The following is a 20171-nucleotide window of genomic DNA, read 5'->3' on the forward strand; positions in this document are numbered from 1 at the left end:
ACTGGACTGTCCTTATGAATGGTATCCGACTGATGTAAATGCAAGAAAGTGCTCTTCTATGAAAATATTAAGTGGGCTAAAAGAAGCTGCACCCAGGGTGGCCCACCGTCCCATAGGGCAAGTTAGTAGCTGAAGGCCAGCATTTTCTGTGGTTACACAACTGCCAAGAGATCTTTTTACAGACAAATCCACTGCATCTTAAAGGGGTATAAAACCCAAACATCAAGATTCAGATAGAGCATGTAATTTTAAAAACCTTTTCAATTTACTTCATCTAATTTGATTTGTTCTCTTGTTATCCTTTGTTGAAAAGTATACATAGATAGGCTCAGTAGCAGCAATACTGGGCGTAAGCTGCTGATTAGAGGCTGCACACATAAGCCTCTTGTGATTGGCTCACCTGATGTATTAAGCTAGTTTTCAGTAGTGCATTGATGTTCCTTCAACAAAGGATACAAAGAGAAAAAACTAATTCGATAATAGAAGTAAATTGGAAGGTTGCTTGAAATTGTATGCTATCTAAATCATGAAAAAAAAAAAACTTTGGGTTTTATGACTGTCACGAATACCTCAGGAGTTAGCTGCTAATGGGTTAATTCTGTTTAGTTTGTGAACTAAAAACAGTTATTTGCTTTTCAAGAAGAATTGTGTCTTGTGCTTGTTTGTGTTTCTTTGAAGTGCCAGGAGCCTCATAAATGCTTTGTAGTATACACAGGATAGAGCTTTATGGCTCAGACTGTCAGCAGAAGGCATGATAGAAAACAGTGCCTCAGTTAAAGAAACTGATAAGGTCAATAAAGGGACATGGGTATAATGTATTTATGTGTTTAAAACTGTTATGACATTAAATTAAGGGAAGTATGACAACCCTGTCATATCTGGTATCAAACCGTTGCTCACAATGTAAGGAAGAGACTGCCAGTCAGTATATCTGAAAATAGATTTACCCAGCAGAAATTATAATGGGTTCTATAATTTCAGGCAAAAACTTAGTTTATTGAAGGTCATAAAGACAGGGGGGGTTTCTTAGCCCGCCCAGGAGAGTATGGTCAGGCAACATGATCTCTGGAAAATAGGTATAAGAATCTTATTTTTTAACTATAACATTGTTCATTCTAAAAGGGAGGCTTCCACAACGTGAGTGACCATTTTCTCTTGCCCATCTCCCTGGGGGCAGACTTATAAGCTAGGAAAGTATTAGGTCTGTTATTTTCTTCATTTTATTTTAACCTGTTTGCCGTGTGTAATTGTATTTGTAACAATGTTTTATTAATAATGCATTGTGCATAATATTGTTGGCATAATAAATAATTCCTTTATTAAGTGTTGGCCTTTGTCTAATATTTGAACCACGTTACTGAAAGAGACTGGAATATTAGAACTGTATAATTTAGGTTATTTTCTGCTAAATTGTATTCAGAGAGTTAATGTGTAAGTCTGGGTTTTTCCTTAGGATTTTCCCTTTAATAAATCATAATAATAATAATAAAAGTGGTGGCAGTGTTTGAGCTAGATAGCATAGTTAGTTTAGTGTGGGTGGCATTAAAGGGAAGTTTTGGGCATTTCTTTTAAAGGGACACTGAACCCAATTTTTTTCTTTCATGATTCAGATAGAGCATGACATTTTAAGCAACTTTCTAATTTACTCCTATTATCAAATTTTCATAACTCTCTTGGTATCTTTATTTGAAATGCAAGAATGTAAGGTTAAATGCCGGCCCATTTTTGGTGAACAACCTAGGTTGTCCTTGCTGATTGGTGGATAAATTCATCCGCCAATCAAAAACTGCTGTCCAGAGTCTGAACCAAGAAAAAAGCTTAGATGCCTTTTTTTCAAATAAAGATATCAAGAGAATGAAGAAACATTGATAATAGGAGTAAATTAGAAAGTTGCTTAAAATTGCATGCTCTCACCTAGAATAAAAAAAAAAAAAATAAGTGTCACTCTAACGGAGTCTCTGTTAGAGTGACAATTATTTTATTTTTTTTATTCTAGGTGCTTATAGGCGTGCTTCAAACTTACCGGGGAAGCGCATATCAGTTTTGAGAGGGATTGTGAATTTCAATTATAAGACCTCTTGTTTGTGTACACACATAAATCGTATGTGTTCCCCAAACAGCTTCAGTCTAAGCTGGATATAACCTGTTGTGTGCCAAGTACAAATATGTTAGTATATCAGCTAAATCACTGTCCAACTAGCACTAGCACATATACATGGTTATATGGTATCACTTATACAGTTACACATAAGTGTCACTAACAGTCTTTCTAGGTTGAATATGATCGGTTGTGTGCCGAGTGCACATATGTTGTAATGTTAGCTAAATCGTTATCAGATTGGCACATACACAGTTATTAGTACCACACTCACAGTTATACATAAGTATCACACTAACAGCTTCTGTCAAATCACTGTCTAGCTGGTACATATACACGGCTATGTAGTACCGATTACACGTAATCATTACACTGCACATGTATACTACTATAACAGGGATGGATGTCAGTGCACACAACTGTATAAAAGGGGTGAATGTATGTGTGTTCAACTGTATACTAGGAATGGACGGCAGTGTACACAACTAAGGGGTCGATAACAGTATATATGAATGGATGGTAACTGTATATATGAATAATACTGCCAAGTTGCCAACTGTATATATGGAGCTTTTATACCACAGGGCCTCTGACACACCGGTGCCTGTCAGGTTTACAGCAGTTATGGAATATAGGTCTAAATCATCTACGTAAAATGCTGAAAAACACATTAGAAAGAAAAAAATCAGGTTTCAGCAAAAAGAACCGTGAAAGTTACTTCTCTTCACGTATCATGTTGTATTATGGTAGCCGCAGGTTCTGCATTATTGAACCCTCCACATGATACTACCAAGGACTTTATTACATGTGAATACGATTTTTTTGGGAGACGTCAGAGAAGGAGGGGTCAGGCGGCCATTTCAAAACAGCAAGATGAGATCAGTAAGTTTATTTTCTGCCAAAGTTTATTTAGATTAAAATTGTGCTACAGTTTACTGTAAAGATTGTTAATTAACTTATCTAAATAAGTTACAGTAATTTTTGGGTTGACTGTCCCTTTATGTCTAGTACAGACTGGAGAGAGTGTGTTTAACCCTTGCACCCACTGTACTAAATCACAAGCTGGCCTGGTGTGGCTAGATTGCGATATATTAGTGCCAAATAAGTGACTGGCGCAGGGTTGGATAACTCGTCACAATGACCTTTTAAATAGCATTCCTCTACATTGTAACAATGTTATATGTATAGTGCTTAACACTTTTTAGCCTGCCTCAGTATCACCTCATGAAAAGGGACAAGTTTTATGAAAAATAGATAAATTTGTATGCTCTCAGAATGATGTACATTTAATTTTGACTTTCACATCCCTTTAATGTCGATTTTGGGGAAATTGCAGCTTTATGCTCCTTTAATTCACCATTTAATCTGTAACATGAAAGAAAAACTATGGCCTGGTTTTTGCCCAATTTTGCTTTTCATAGAGGAAATCTTTCCTAAAGTAAGGTCAGTCCAGCACCGAAATACCAGTCAATTCTCCTCTGAATAAGGGAAAAGGCAACCCCAGACAATAGTTTTGGCCTCCTTTGGGCCATATCCCTCTTAACACATCTGGTTTCCCCCCATATCACCCTTAGGGAGACTTTCCCCAGGGTCATTATACAAATACAAAAAGAAAGAGAAGCAGTCTGCTAGGAATGAACTACAGCTCAGTGGCTTGTTCTATGGCCTGGTTACCACATGTCTGCTTAGAGGACTATGGCTGCACCTCACTGACAAGGCCAAAACGATCGCCTGGGGTTTCCGTGATCCCTTTTCTGAGAGGAATTGCCTGGTATTTCGGCGCTGGAGTGACCTTAATAGGCAGGATCAGACTGATATACTACAAGAAAGTTATACTCTGTGAAAAGCATTACTGGGCTAAAAAGAAACTGCACTCAGGTGGTAAATCGCTATAGAAAAAGCTATCAAGTTATTGAGCTGGTTGTTCGTTCCTGAGAGCTCGCTTCTCTGTGTGTATTATGTCTCATTGATGTAAACTCTAACTTCCTCTACAGTGTATATTTAAAGTACAAAACAATCAGTAAGGAAAGGTTCAAGAGGATTCCTGCTAAAATATGGCTTATCAAATCCATGGTGACATGGTAAGTCCAAATGAGAAGGTACTTCAACACCAAAATGAATAGAGCCAAGACCCATATATGCATACATGGTCAGTTTTAATAATAAACCAGACAAGTTATTAATCAGCCAGTGAGCATTGGTGGGATGAAGGTATCACCCAATCATCATTAAATGAAAAGGGCCATAAATATAGGCTATAAAAAGTCTCTACTATTAAAGTAATTTTCATTGGCTAGAAGACACTTTTCTCTATATCGGGTTATACAGAACAATAATGTTTTCTAGATTAATTTTTCATTTTAGCATGGAGAATTCTATTTGAAAACAGTTTGTAAAAGAAAATACATTAGAATAAAAAAAGTTAGCTAGAACACCTGAAGCTGTTTGAATGCCGACTTACAAGTTTGAAATAAATGCTTTGCAATGTTTTGCATTTTTTTTTTAACATGTATAAAGTCTTGTTATTTTGAACAAGATCTCATGAGAATAGAAAACCTGAAAGAATAGTTCACATACAATATATATCAAGCAAAGGCTTGAGTTTATTACAGATGATGCAAACTTCGGGCATTATGCTCAGTTATACCATATTAATAGAAAATAACACTATATAAAAAGAACTGGTTGAGCTTCTGCTTAAAGCAAAAGAAACTATCATGTGGACTATAATTTATAATGCATTTAATAGTCTTACCTATGCTACAAGGATTTCTCCAACTGTTTTGCATTCCATTAAAGAATACAAAATGAGGAGAGCAGTACAATAAGCAAATTGTAATTTTAACATAGAGCTTGGTGAGTTACAAAATATTCCTAAATCATTATCACTATGGTTCTTCACAAATGCAGTATGTTCTCATCTACTTTCACCCTCTTAAAGGTCAGCCCAACAAATAAATAGTTTAGTAGATTTTAAATTATGGGGTTGATCACAATCTTTTAAAAAAAGCTTATCAAATTATTCATCTACCCATGGGCGCCAAGCCGGATGTACCGCACGGCTATTGGCTAAGAGGTGAAAACGTCACCTCTTAGCCAAATTTTTTTTTTTGCCGTGGGCTGCTGTACAAGGTAAAACACAGTGATCAATTGAATCAAATAAAGGAGCTTTCTACATGAAGTATCTTATACTTCATGAATGAAAGTCCCCTTTATTTGTTTCAATAGTAAATCCTAGAGCTTGTAAAACTCGAGGATTTACTTTCACTTTAAAGCCGTTTAAACTGATTTTTCAACAACCGGGTAGTACATGTGTGTGCGTATGTGCATAATGCATTCTTTTGTAATTAAATGTTTACAGAAACAAAAAATACAAGAATGTTTGTGCACAAATTATCCCAAAAATTAGTAACAACCTTTATAGTAAAGGTTATTCTCCTACAAACACAAATAGCATAACAAATACATAAGCAGGAAACAGTAAATTTTTTAAATAAGGTTTAACTGTTTCTGAGCTCTTAACCTATGTTTAACCATTTATTACACTTTTGAACTTCGCAATTAAAAAAAACTATTTAAAGGGACACTAAACACAGAAAAAAAACAGCTTCAATTGAAATATTGATATATTTTAAATAATTATCTAAATAGCATTGTTTGGCAAAATATTACTGTATATTAGTAATCCGATATCAAAAATTAATGTATTTCCAAACCCACCGATGGCTATTATTTTCTATCCTCAAATCCTGAATGATAACGCAGGTTATTAAAAATGGCGATTTTTGGACGCTATGCGCAATATTCCGGCACGTCATACTCGACGTCACTCACAGCAAGTGTAGTATCAGGGATACACTATATGCGCGAGATACGTCACTCACAGCAAGTGTTGCATCAGCGATACGATATGCGCATGCGCGAGACAACGGATCACACTGAGCATGCGCCTGGTGACGACATCATCACATAATGATATGCAAGAAATAGGACTACGATTGGAAATTGAGTTCGGTCGTGCAGGGCCCATATTAGAGGGTTGGCTATAATGACGTCATCTACGAAAAATATAATTTATTTTTATAGTGTTTCTATAGATCGTTGGACTGTAAAATTAGGTAAGTGATGCAATATACACGCTATTGATTAGAAATTGATGTTTAGGTTGTGGCCAAAAAATGAAAATTTTGGAATCCTTTAATAGCTGGGTGCAGGTCATTGTTTTCTCAGTTTTGCAAGCACTTTCTGGCTTTATCATCAGCTGAATCTCAACAAGCATAAACATGTATAACCCTATCCTATACCTATATTTTCTAATACATAACAGTTAGTGAAGATTATAAGATCATTTAATTTTCTGCTCGTATCATTTTGCACTCTGTGCAGCAAATGTAAAAATAAAATATCTAACCTGAAACTATTAGATATATAGTGATTGAGAAAACTCATTTTAAAGTGATGGTAAACTGTCCACTTTGTATAATCAGACCATGAATGTTAGTGATATTTTAGATGGACTTTAATTGTTCACTTTTAATGAAGATGCCCTTTAAATTTACTTTTAATCTAACCATGCCATTCTAATAACGCATGCTCCCGCCGTCCACTTCAAAAGTAATATTTTTTGTGAGCGAACGGTTTGAACTGTTCTCCAATCAGCACTCTTTTTGTAGCTAGGGTGCCGGTTGGAGACCAGTTTAAATCGTTCGCTCACAAAAAAAACTTTACTTTTGAAGTGGACAGCGGGTGCGTGCATTATTAGAATGCTGTTGCTAAGGCTATGTGCATATGCTTTTCAACAAATAACAGAGAAAGAACAAAGTAAATGTAATAATAAAAGTGAAGTGTCTTGAAAATGACATGCTGTAACTAAAGATCCAGCTGCACTTCCTCTTTAGCTTTAATAACCTTATCACGCAAAAAAAAAAAAAATAACATTTAAATAGTAGTTCTTCATATGCATAGTAGAAATGACTAACATTTTCTATCCATTAAAACACAAACACTTACCAGTATTACCAGTGTGCAATGGCTGCATAGCCCTAGCATACTATTGGAACACACTTTGCAATATAAATGAATGCTGTTTTATTTATTCTTAACACAGATCCTGACAACTTTTAGACCTTTTTAGACTTTCCAGTTGTTTATGTCTGAGGGCTCTTAGCTACAGACTGGTGCGTAATTAGTGCATGGTGTGTATTCTGCAATCAAAGATTGTCTATGCTCATGATTGACATTATGAGCATGCCTAAGGTAAAGTTAAATGCTTAAAAAGCCTTTTTTTAATGCAATTCATATTTCAAAGTGCATTACATAGTAATAATGTTGAAAGTGTCACTTTAGACAAGGCATTTTCATAGTTCAACTGAAGCAAAGTAGGCTTTAATTTGGTTTCTTTTTCAGACAGGTATTCATACAAAACACTGGAATCTTGTATTTGGTAACTATTTAAAGTGACATAAAAGTCAAAATTAAACGATCATGATTTAGATAATGCATGCAAATGAACTTATATCATCACTTTTTCTTTGTTCTAGTGGTATTCTCTGTTAAAGAGTAACCTAGGTAGACTTACGAGTGTGCAGGTATATTAAACACTTTAAGGCAGCAATGCTTGCAACATTGATACAAACACTGCTGCCAAGACTGCTACCATGTAGTATTCAAGTGTTTACTCCTGAGTCTACCTCTTCAGCAAAGGATGCACAGATAACTAAATTGGCATATTATATATGTCAATGTATTTGACTGGATTTTTTATTTATTGCATGCTCTATCAGGATCAAGTTAGAATAGTATGCTGATGTTCTGTTGGATTGACTCCACGAGAGATGAGTAAAAAATATTCCTTTAAAGGGACACTGAACCCAATTTTTTTCTTTCGTGATTCAGATAGAGCATGCAATTTTAAACAACTTTCTAATTTACTCCTATTAGCAAATTATCTTCATTCTCTTGGTATCTTTATTTGAAAAGCAAGAATGTAAGTTTAGATGCCGGCCCATTTTTAGTGAACAACCTGGGTTGTTCTTGCCGATTGGTGAATAAATTAACGCCCCAGTAGACAATTGCTGCCCAGTGTGCTGAACCAAAAATTGTCTGGCTCCTTAGCTTAGATGCCTTTTTTCAAATAAAGATAGCAAAAGAACAAAGGAAGTTTGATAATAGGAGTAAATTAGAAAGTTGCTTAAAATTGCATGCTCCATCTGAATCACGAAAGAAAACATTTGGGTTCAGTGTCCCTTTAACAAAAAAAAATCCCTCTAGAAATAGACCTATGTGATTACAGGAAGGCAGCATAAAAATTCAAGAAAAAGGGAAGAGATTCATATACTGGCACACTAGTGTGTTATTCACCAGGGGTATAAATCACAATGCAAAAATAATAGTATATGTAGGGGAATGGGAAAGCCTATGAAAATAAAACATACCTTTTATTAACTGAGTTAAAAGATAGACAAGCACATACTTAAAGGGACAGTAAACACTAAAATTGTAATTGTTTAAAAAGATAGACAACACCTTTACTATCCATTCACCAGCTTTGAACAACTAACATATGTTATATAATATAACATTTAAACCTCTAAATTTCTGCCCGTTTCTAAGCCACTATAGACAGCCTCTTATCACATGCTTTTTTATTAGCTTTAACAACAGAAGACTGTTATTTCATGTGGGCCATATAGAAAACGTGCTCACGCCTGCAGAGTTATTTATGAGTGAGCACAACAAAGCACTAATTGGCTAAAATGCAAGTCAATAGATAAAAAGTCATGTGATCAGGGGACTGTCAGAAGATGCTTAGATACAAGGTAATCACAGAGGTAAAAAGTATATTAAGATAACTGTGTTGGTTATGGGGAATGGGTAATATACCAGGTGTACAGCGAAAACAAAAAGGTCCCTCACTCTAGTAAAAAATTGCCTATACAGGATTATCTGCACTTTCGTTGTATCCCCTGGTAATTATTTAAAACTGCTGGGTGTCCCCTTACTGTATCTCCTAGAAAAGTTTTAGTAGCAAATTAAACTATTACATATACAGAAAATAAATAAGCACACTAGATATAATGAATATCGCTGAACAGATTGCGAGGAAGTAGCAGTGCTACTACAATTTTTTCTAGGAGATACAGCACAGGGAAAGCCTGCAGTTTTAAATAATTACAAGGGGATAAAGTGAAAGTGCAGATAAGCCTGTACAGGCAATTTTATACTAGAGTGAGGGACTTATTTGTATTCGCTGTACACTTGGTAATGGGGATAATCACCCATTTTGTGCTAAATCTGTTGTATAGATAGCTTTATATCTAGCACCTTTTATCCCCACATATACTCTTTTCTTGAATTGCAATTTATACCCCTGATGTATAGCAAACTAGTGTATATATATATATATTTGCCTTGCCCCCAGCTGGCTACCTCATAACGCCACCCGGGTGGCACCATTTTGTGTGGAGAACACTAATTATTACAAGGTGGTCGCAACCTTGAACAATATGTTTCCTAAGAGACATGTATGAACTTTGAAAAAAACTGTACCCTGATAGTGTAGTTAATTTTAAATTCTGTGATGCAAATATCTCATATTTTATTGAGGTTGTTAAATATGAGCAGAACTGTTGCTAAATTCAAATGTTTTTAATGATACAACAATTATACAGTTTTGCAATGAGTTTCTGTTCTTTTAAGAATGTAACCACAGTGAGTGAGGCTACTACCATACTCCAGGAAGTGGTGGAGAGTGGATATCCAGGTGCCTCTAAAGGCTCTCCCTACACTGCACGGCACTTGACTCAGATGGCGTAAAGAAGTGTAGGTAGGAACCATACAGGGGCATCTTATTTGTCTTCTACATATATTAAATCACAGAGACAATATTTGCTGAAATATGAATTATTCTGTGCATTTGTATTAATAACTTTTTATATGGAGTGATTTGCTTTTTTGTTACTTCTAATGAATGCACCTCATATATATACATACATGTACTAGGTGATAAGCCATAAGAGTGCAGTCTATGATTAAAAAAAAACTACAAACCCCAAAGCTAATTTTACAAAAAATAAAAAATGTAAAATTACAAAACAAAAATAAACAGTTATCCAAAATAAAAAAATTAAACCTAAACTAATACCCCTATAAAAAAAAATCCCCCTCCCAATCAATAAACTACCAATAGCCCTTAAAATGGCCTTTTGTAGGGCATTGCTCTAACAGAAACAGCTCTTTTACATGTAAAAATGACAAAGTACCCCTAACAGTAAAACCCCCCACCCAACCAACCCCACCAAAATAAAAAAAAAATAAGTCTAAAAAAAACCTAAGCTAAAGGTTCATTTGTATGGGCATCTAGCTCTTTTACGGCCCTTAAAGGACCAGTCAACACAGTAGATTTGCATAATCAACAAATGCAAGATAACAAGACAATGCAACAGCACTTAGTCTGAACTTCAAATGAGTAGTAGATTTTTTTTCTGACAATTTTAAAAGTTATGTCTTTTTCCACTCCCCCTGTACCATGTGACAGCCATCAGCCAATCACAAATGCATACACGTACCATGTGACAGCCATCAGCCATTCACATATGCATACACACTTATTCTTGCACATGCTCAGTAGGAGCTGGTGACTCAAAAAGTTTAAATATAAAAAGACCGTGCACATTTAGTTAATGGAAGTAAATTGGAAAGTTGTTTAAAATGGCATGCTCTATCTGAATAATGAAAGTTTAATTTTGATTGAGTGTCCTTTTAAAACCCTAATCTAAAAAAAAAAAAAAAAAAAAAAAAAAGTCTAAAACTAAGCCCCAAATAGGTACTCACATTTCCTGAAGTCCGGCGGTGAAGGTCTTCTTTCAGGCAGCTCCATCATCTTCTATCTTCATACGGAGCGAAGGCGGCGCAGAGCAGTCTTCCCCAATGTGCGGATCCGGAGCGGCGGTCATCAGCGGCGTGAAGGCTCCTCTTCATCCGATCTCCGTTGTACACTGAAAATTGAATGGAAGGTACAGCATTTAATTTGGGGTACCTTGCATTCCTATTGGCTGAAATTTTTAAATCAGCAAATAGTATTAGAGCTACTGAAATCCTATTGGCTGTTCAAATCAGCCAATAAGATTTCAGTAGCTCTCATCCTATTGGCTAATTTCAAATTTCAGCCAATAGGTTACGCTAGGTACCCCAATAAATATGGGGTACCTTACATTTAATCTTCAGTGTGCAACGGACGATCGCATGAAGAGGAGTCTCCACGGCGCTTTGAACCACCACGGCTGAGGATCCGTGCATCGGGGAAACCTGCTCCGGATGAAGATAGAAGATAATGGAGCTGCCTGGAAGAAAACCTTCTCCGCCGGACTTCAGGAATGGCGAGTACCTATTTAGGAGTTAGGCAAACTTTTTTTTGGGGGGGGGGTTATTTTTTTTTTTTTTTTTTTTTTTTTTTTTTTTTTTGGTTTTAAAAGAACTTTATTGTGATTAAATAGACATACAAAGTGTAGATGAAATGTGAACCTCATACATCAAGATTGATACAATACAATGCTATGTCGCATATGTCCATACATAAAGAAAAAGATGCTATAGAAAAGACGTAAGGCTAGGCCTATACATTCATTTAGAAGCTTGGAAGCACCCTTTCAACGTGCTATATGTCTTGATTGAACCCCATTTTCAAACTATGCGGACCACATGTGGGTCCATAACAGATAAATACAAACATTAATGGGTATGCTTAAAATGGTGGTGGGGGGGTAAACTGGGAAATGTGAACCTCATACATCAAGGTTGGTACAATACAATGTTATATCACATATATCCATAAATAAAAAATGCTGTAATAAAGGCGTGAAGCTAGTTCTGTACATTCACTTAGAAGCTTGTATACACCTTTTCAATGTGCCATATGTCTTAATTGATCCCCATTTGCAAACTATATGGATCACTCTTGGATCCATAACAGATAAATACAGACATCAATGGGTATGTTTAAAATGATGGGGGGAGGGAAAACTGGGAGTAAGGGAGACAGGCCAGTACTTCACAATTTATGCAATGTAGTGGTACATGAAGGGTAATCATGTTATTTCTCAGAATTGGGCTTAGAACTGCTAGAGCTGAATCAGATATATGTGGGACCTGAAATTTGTTATATGGGGGGTGCAAATTATGGGAGGGGTATAAGCTAAGCTTGTGTGGTTATATATGTATGCTGCCCTAAGTGCTTATACCAAATCTTTACTCAAGATACACAGTTCAATTCTTAATACACAGAAAGGAGAACACAATTAACCTGTTAGTACATGGAATGAAGTATTGCCCTATGAATGAGGTGCTCATTAGCCTATTACTGCTCCTTTGGAGGAAAGATAAATATAACAACTGGAACAGTAACTCCAACTATTTACACAGCTCTGAACTGATATAGCCTGTCCGCATATAATGTGTTTCATCAGGCAGATGTCCTCATATAGCTGGACTAAACGTCCTATTTGTATGTTCAAGTTCTTATTGCGGTTATTATTGACTCCCAGGTCCGTGAAGGGGATATAAATGATTAGGCAGCTGCAGTCCCTATGAAACTATGAAAAAGTCCCCAGATAATCATTAACAAGCAGTCTCTGCCAGCGGACGCCACCTGCTATATATTGTCTGAAAAGGGGCCTCCAAACACTACCCCTTACCTGATCTCGGCAGACGATTTACACTATGCAGGCAGCGTGAGATTCCACCTGGGTCAAAAAACTGTCTCCGTTTATCGCTATCACCCGGTGTGGTCAGTGCTTGATCAACATTCCGCCCGGTTATGCTCCCCAGCTTCTCTAGTATTTTCCGAGGAGTAGACTTACTAGGAGACTGCAATAAAGTTAGCGCTGCTATGGTCCCCAGGGATAAGGTTGTGATGCCATGTCGGGTCTTGTCTCCTTCTCTGTGAGTAGTTATGCGCCCCTCCTGCAGCTGAAATCTTGATGCTTGGAGTTGCAGAGGCCATTCGGACCAAGTCACACAACCCCCACGTAGGTCTGCGCCTCCAGCGGGTTGGGGCAGCGGTGGTCCAGGGTAGCAGGTCTTATACTCATATTCCTCTCTATTGCTATCCAAGAGGATTCTGTGTGCTGTCGGCGGAGCATCCTGAGGCGGTTTGGCGCCCTGCAAGTTATGTTGCGCCATGGCAGCGGTGTTCTGGGTAATGGATGTGTCGGTTGCATTTGCCGATACATGTTTAAGCAGAAAGTCATATGGAGCTTTTTCCATTAGCCTCTGTATGAGCTGTTCCAGTTTTATAAAATGTTCGTCGCATTGCAGTGTGCAGTTTTCACTCGCCATGATCAAATGGCTAGGTAACCCCAAGATAGTTCTATATTAGGTAGATTTTGTGTATTTTCGTGGCCTGTTCTCCGCTTACTAGGGTGGGTGAAGAAATAACAGTAAGCCGGTTCAAACCGGCAGCACTGTGGCCCCGTTTCTTCTCGGGGGGGAGGTGTATGCCTAAGAGTGAGCCGCCGCTCTAGGCCTTAATTTTCCGATCTGAGTCCCCAGATTCATATTCACAAGCAAGAAGTGAAATGTAGGTCCACGACGCATTCAGTCATGGGTTCTTTGTATAAAATATGTATGATCTTGCTGCAAAAATGTAGTAATCGGCGGATTATCATACAATCATCCAGAGCCTGCAGAAAATGCGTCCTGTCACAGACGCAGCACGGACACGCCCCCCCGGGGGGGGGGGGTTATTTTTAAGATTAGGGATTTAATGGGCTTGTAAAAAAACTGAATGCCCTTTAAAGGGCAGTAAAAGAGCTGAATGCCCTTTAGGGGCAATGGGTAGTTTAAGTTTTTTTAGTGTTAGTGTTTTTTTATTTTGGGGGGGGGGACTTAGTATTTTTTAAATGTAAAAGAGCTGTTTAACTTAGGGCAATGCCCTACAAAAGGCCCTTTTAAGGGCTATTGGTAGTTTAGATTAGGGGGTGTTTTTATTTTGGAGGGGGCTTTTTTATTTTCATAGGGATTAGGTTGAATTTTTTTATTTTTGATCATTTTGTTTAATTTTTTCTGTAATTTTAGACTTTATTTTTTGTAATTTTAGATATTTTTTTTGTAATTTGTTAGGTTTTATTTTTAAATTAATGTTAGGATTTTTTATTTTAATTATTAATACTTCGTACGGGCGGTTATGTTTTTTTTTTCTTAATACTTTGTGCGGGCGATTAGTTTATTTTTGTTAATACTTCATGTGGGTGGTTATTGTTTTCATACTTCGTGTAGGCTGTTAGTTTTTTTTTTTCTTCTTAATACCACTTTGTTTGCCTACGCTGCATCCAGGTGGATTCCGAAAGTGGCAGGGTGATGAAAGAATCCACCTGCTTCGCTGCATCCAGGTGGATTCTTTTGGCCGCGCACAGCCAACATTCTTTTGGCTGCCTCGCCCAGCCAACATTCCTTTGAGGATGCTTGCACAACTGGCGACACAGATGGACGTGTTACAAGCGTAATTATAGTATAGATATATATATATATATACACATATACACACAGTATATATATTATTCAAAGTGTGGTTTGGCAGTTCCTACAAGGAAATTTACTAAATCAGGGCTTGACAAACCTGTTAGACTCAGCCAACAAAGGATATGCTCTTCAGCAAAAAAATACCAAGAGAATACTAAATTGTCTTCTCTGTAAGAATCATGAATGTTTAATTTTAAATGTTGTGTCTATTTAATTGATAAAAGCCAAAGGGCTGATTTAAGTGCCTACAACAAAATGCACTTTCCTGACTGATTTGTGGTTGTAAAGCTGTGAGGACATGTTTGGTTGTACAATAAAAATAAGCAGACTCATAGTAAAAAGCGAGTAAACTGTAATCATATAAAGAGAATTGCACATTGAAACTACTTATTGTTGATTTGAAGCCATTATCTATTGACTCTATCCTGGATGTTTGCAAATGAGTGTTAGACATTCAGACAGAGGGGCCGCTATAACAAGCTGTCAATCGGCCCCAATGCAGCCGTTTCCCGCTCGAGCCTTCAAGCTTGCCGGTAACAGCAGTTAAGAAGCAGCATATATGTTCGAGTTGATTGACACCCCCTACTAGCAGCCGTGAATCTGCAGGGAGCGGCATTACACAAGCAGTTCACAATAACTATTTGTGCAATGTTAAATGCCGACCGCGTATGCTGTTGGCATTCAGCGATGACTGTCAGACATGATCCGCGGAGCAGATCATGTCGGACAGACACTTGATAAATCAGCCCCAGAGTCTTGTGGGCTGATGTAAACCGAAGAATAAAATGCACATTTTGGATAAATCGTTAAAGGGACATAAAGTGCAAAAAGAAAACACTTTAATATGTTGGGGCATTTTATTATTGCATGTTTCTTTGCTCATAACTATGCGTTTAACCCAAAACAATGATCAGTCTACGTGTTTCGGCATGATACTGCGCCTTTGTCAAAGCGTATAATCATTATACGTCTTGACAAAGGCGCAGTATCGCGCTGAAACTCGTAGACTGATAATCTGCAAAGGATTACTGGCTCATTAAGATTACACAGAACGTTGGGACTACACAAACGGATAGACACTAGAAAAATATCCACGAAGACTAGGAACTATTTCCTCCAGACGGTTACCCGATTGGTCCTCTCGAATCACGAGAGAGAAGGAATACACGTTATTGGGTAGGTGTTCCCGGGGAACTCGAGAACGCTAAGACAACAGACGGGTAACGTACCAGTCCTTTCAGCAAAAGACAGACCGGAACTCAACCCTTCCATAACCCAAGGAGAGGAGGTAGAACCATCGTAGGTCGGGTAAGAGGAACCGGGTAAAACCCGGTAGGAACATTTTCCTAACTTTTCTTTCTAAGAACTAACGTGCAATTGTGCAACGAAGCATTCATAACATTATTCAGGGAGCAGCTGGAGCTCCGCAATAGAAATTACATCACTAGAGAGGAGATAATTTCAAAACTTAATAGTTGTGGCCACAACTTTTAGAATTTTAATTTAACATTTATATTGTGCATAGAATTTTATTGAGCATGGAATTTTATTGAACATTTATATTGTGCATAGAATATTGTATAGCTTTTTTGTATAGGGACAGATACGTCAATAACTTGTTTTAATACGAACAGTAAAGTATATATTTAACCAACTTTGTGGTTATATTCTGTTCAAAATATATTGTATTTATTTTTGAGTATAATATACCCATACCCAAAGCTTTCTTAGCGCTTTTCAACCACTTCCTACTATTTCACACATACTCTTCCATTATTGGGAGAAATAACGGTTATTTTGGGATAGTATTTTTGGGTTTAACCGAGGGACGATCCAAATATTTGTCTTTATGCATTGGCTGATGTCCGTCATATGGACAGAAAAAAAAAAAAAAAAAAGTGACAGAAAAAAAATCTGCTTTTGTGAAATTCAGGTGTTATTGCATTGTATTTTTATGATACACTTGTTAATTATGCAGTTATACTGCATTGAGTGGTCCTTTAACCCTCACATAAAAAGCCCTCCAATACCACATGAAAATATATCGCTAGTCTCATCATTATATATTGTATCATATTAGCTGGCTCTTCCATGCTCCTACTGACCTACTATTAGCAAGTCCCTCCAATCATCACAACCTCCCACTCCTATCTTCATGACATCACTCTATCCATTTGAACTCTCTTGCTCAGCCTATCAGTTTCTCTCACAAAGCTTTGAAGGGTCATGAATCCCAAAAATGTTGTTTCATGATTGAGATAGATTATACATTTTTAAACAACTTTTCAATGCTCTTATCAATTTTGCTTCACTTTCTTGGTATCTTTTAATGAAGAAGCAGCAATGCACTAATTGGAGCTATCTAAACATGTTTAAGCCAATAAAAATGGGCATACAAGTTCAGCCACCAATCAGCAGCTAACTTCAAGCACCTTAGCCTATATATACTTTTTAACAAAGGATACCAAGAGAATGAAGCAAATTAAATAATAGACGTAAATTGGAAAGATGTTTAAAATTGTAAGCTCTATCTGAATCATGATTTTTTTTTGTTGCATGTCCCTTTAAATCCACTCAAATCATCTCTCTTCAGGAGATGCATACTTGCTAACCATGCAAAGTTTATTGCACATCAAAGGCAAAATAACAATTTGAACTGGAAACTTGTAATCCTCAGGAGCCCATAGGCTACAATAAGCACTCACCAAAAGCTTCTCTCCTAACTTTTGTCTCAACCACTTAGATGGTAAGCTCCCTTGGGAGCAGGGCCCGCTAAAAGTTTTGTGACAGTTTGCCTTTCCCTTTCTTACCTTGTTTTTGTTCCCTGTATACCCATATATCACTGCAGAATCTGTTGGTGTATTACAAATTAAGATGAGGATAATTTTAGCAATATAAAAAAAGATAATTCATAATGAGAATGATCTTTAAAGGGACACTGAACACAATTTTTTCAGATAGAGCATGTAATTGTAAGCAACTTTCTAATTTACTCCTATTATCATTTTTTCTTCGTTCTCTTGCTACCTTTATTTGAAAACGCATGCATCTAAGCTTTTTTTGGGTTCAGAACTCTGGACAGCACTTTTTTATTGGTGGATGAATTTATCCACCAATCAGCAAGAACAACCCAGGTTGTTCACCAAAAATGGGCTGGCATCTAAACGTACATTCTTGCAATTTAAATAAAGATAGCAAGAGAATGAAGAAAATGTGATAATAGGAGTAAATTAGAAAGTTGATTAAAATGTCAAGCTCTATCTGAATCACGAAATAAAAATTTTTGGTTCAGTGTCCCTAATATTGTGACAGCCATGGAAGTGCTGTAAAATTAAACAAGGACATTAAAATGTGTTGATCCATTGTGGGGACTAAGATAACAATTTAAAATAGAAAGGAACCCACTTATTTTAACATAACCTAGAAAAAAGACATTCTACTGTATTCCAAGTATGTGATCTTAAAACATCAGGCTCTAAAGTGACGTTAAAGGGACATAAAACCCAACATGTTTCTTTCATGATTTAGGTAGAACATATAATTTTAAACAACATTCCAGTTTACATCTGATATCAAATTTGCTTAATTCTCTTGATATCATTTGTTAAAGGAGCAGCAATGCACTACTGGTTTTTAACTGAACACGTGTGAGCCAATGACAATCTGTATATATGCAGCCACCAATCAGCAGCTAGAACTTAAGTTCTTTGCTGCTCCTGAGCTTACCTAGATAAACCTTTCAGCAAAGGATAACAAGAGAAGGAAGCATAAGAAGTAAATTGGAAAGTTGTTTAATATTGTATGCTGTCAAAATCATAAATATCTTATTTATTCATTTAAACTTGATACCTAAAAAACTCATACAACAACCAGGTATATATTTATCATATAATTTTCAGTGCATCAGAGGTCATACCATAATTTGTGCACAAAAGAATATATCTACACACTTTATAATAATCTATGTAACACCATCTCTACTTGTAAACATTTCACACTCTTAGAAAGCATCCTTACACATTAAACCAATATTTAACCCCATTGCTGCCCTACAGGGATTTGACAGCTCAGCCCCTCCCCCTGAGAGCTCTGACCAAAGGAAAGCGGTCTACTCTAGTCTGTCAAGTTATTTACCTAAAGAAATGTAATTTAAATGCTACATAACTATCAAGCCATGCAAATAATCTTCCTATATAAAATCTCAGTAATGTACCACAGTTTTACATTCCCATCTAGCTTATCTGAACACCAAGTTAGAGGCCTATAACTGACGTCCCCACCCAACAAAAGACCAGTGCCCACACTAGCTGACCTGTCACCCCCGGGGCCGTGTCCAGGGCTGCTGCAGGAAGTATGTGTCCTCTTCTCGGGCTCTGGGGCTCCCTCTCTCTCCTGCTGCCGCTGCCTCCGGTCCGGGGAACTCATGCGAGACCCAGCAACAAGCACTCACTCAACTACTACACAGTCACTGCCCCCGGGCCATGCACACACTATGACAGCTCTGCGGTGATAGCTAAACACTGTAAACCCGCAATGTGCAGCTTATTCTACTGACAAATCCAGTCTAACATGTCACACGCGAGGAAATGAGCAGTAGCTGACGTTCTTGGTATGGTTGTGCTAGTTTATGTGTTTGTATAGTATACAGGCTTATCACCCAGGCAAATAACACTATAAATTGTTAAACAACCCTGCACTGCAGGCTATCACATAGGTTACAATTATGTGCACACACTGGGCGCTCTGTGCGAGAGATCACATGTAAGTATATTTAGTTATGTATCATATGTGCATTCGGATGACTCGGCCCGATGTGTATCTATATTTAAATGTAAAGCACACGCGCACATGGGACTTCAATATATTGTTATCTGTCACAATGTGCTACAATTCAGAAAATTAAATCATGAGCAGCTCCTTCTTGACTGGTCACCCCGAGCCCAGCGCCGCCATCTTGCTTCTATACACGGACCTCTGGCAGCGTAAACTGGGAGGACCGACGGAAGGGTGAGAGCATCCCGAAGTGCACTGCAGCACAGCACCATAGATACTTGGTTAACAGCAGAAGAGGAGTATAACGAAGCGGACGCTCTAGAGTTGTTGGAGTATCTATGGTATGAAAAGGATGTGGGTGGGGAGAAAAAGGCATGCGCAATCCTGCAATACATTACCTGTAAAGGAAGTACTTAGGCTTTGAGACAGAAAGGATTGAACAAAATGAGCTGGTATCTGAGAATGTGGAATATTTGAATTATTACTAACATAATTTTCTGTAGCTTTGTGTGTGTTTCTAAGAACTTTTTGACAGTTGAGTTGATTGAACTGTTTATGAAACTTTAATCTGTGTAATGTTTACTTGCAGGGAGAGATTAATAGAAAACCTGTAGATGGCAAGTTAGTATCCATTTAAAGGGACATGAAAAATCTTGATTGTTATATATTTATGCATAGTTACAATAAAAATTAAAAAAACTTTGTTATAAATTTAATTATTTATTTTCCCCATGTTACCTTCAAATCAAAGTTATTGGTTTTCCAATTCATTGTAGCATTGGAA

At 37.1% G+C, this 20171-nt stretch overlaps 1 protein-coding gene across 2 annotated transcripts in view; it reads right to left on the reverse strand.

The window, feature by feature from the left end:
- The window catches only part of UBE3A (ubiquitin protein ligase E3A), a 274247-nt gene extending 254638 nt beyond the window's left edge, over positions 1–19609 (reverse strand). The window contains exon 1 of one of the 2 annotated variants that reach the window (XM_053707716.1): positions 18927–19609. In XM_053707716.1, the coding sequence (XP_053563691.1) occupies positions 18927–19039 (113 nt within the window). In that variant the 5' untranslated portion in view covers positions 19040–19609. The remainder of the gene's footprint in view (positions 1–18926) is intronic. The other variant, XM_053707717.1, reaches the window with a different exon arrangement.
- Positions 19610–20171: the final 562 nt, after the last annotated feature.

The sequence above is a fragment of the Bombina bombina genome, chromosome 3 (genome assembly GCF_027579735.1).
Source record: "Bombina bombina isolate aBomBom1 chromosome 3, aBomBom1.pri, whole genome shotgun sequence".
Taxonomy (NCBI): domain Eukaryota; kingdom Metazoa; phylum Chordata; class Amphibia; order Anura; family Bombinatoridae; genus Bombina; species Bombina bombina.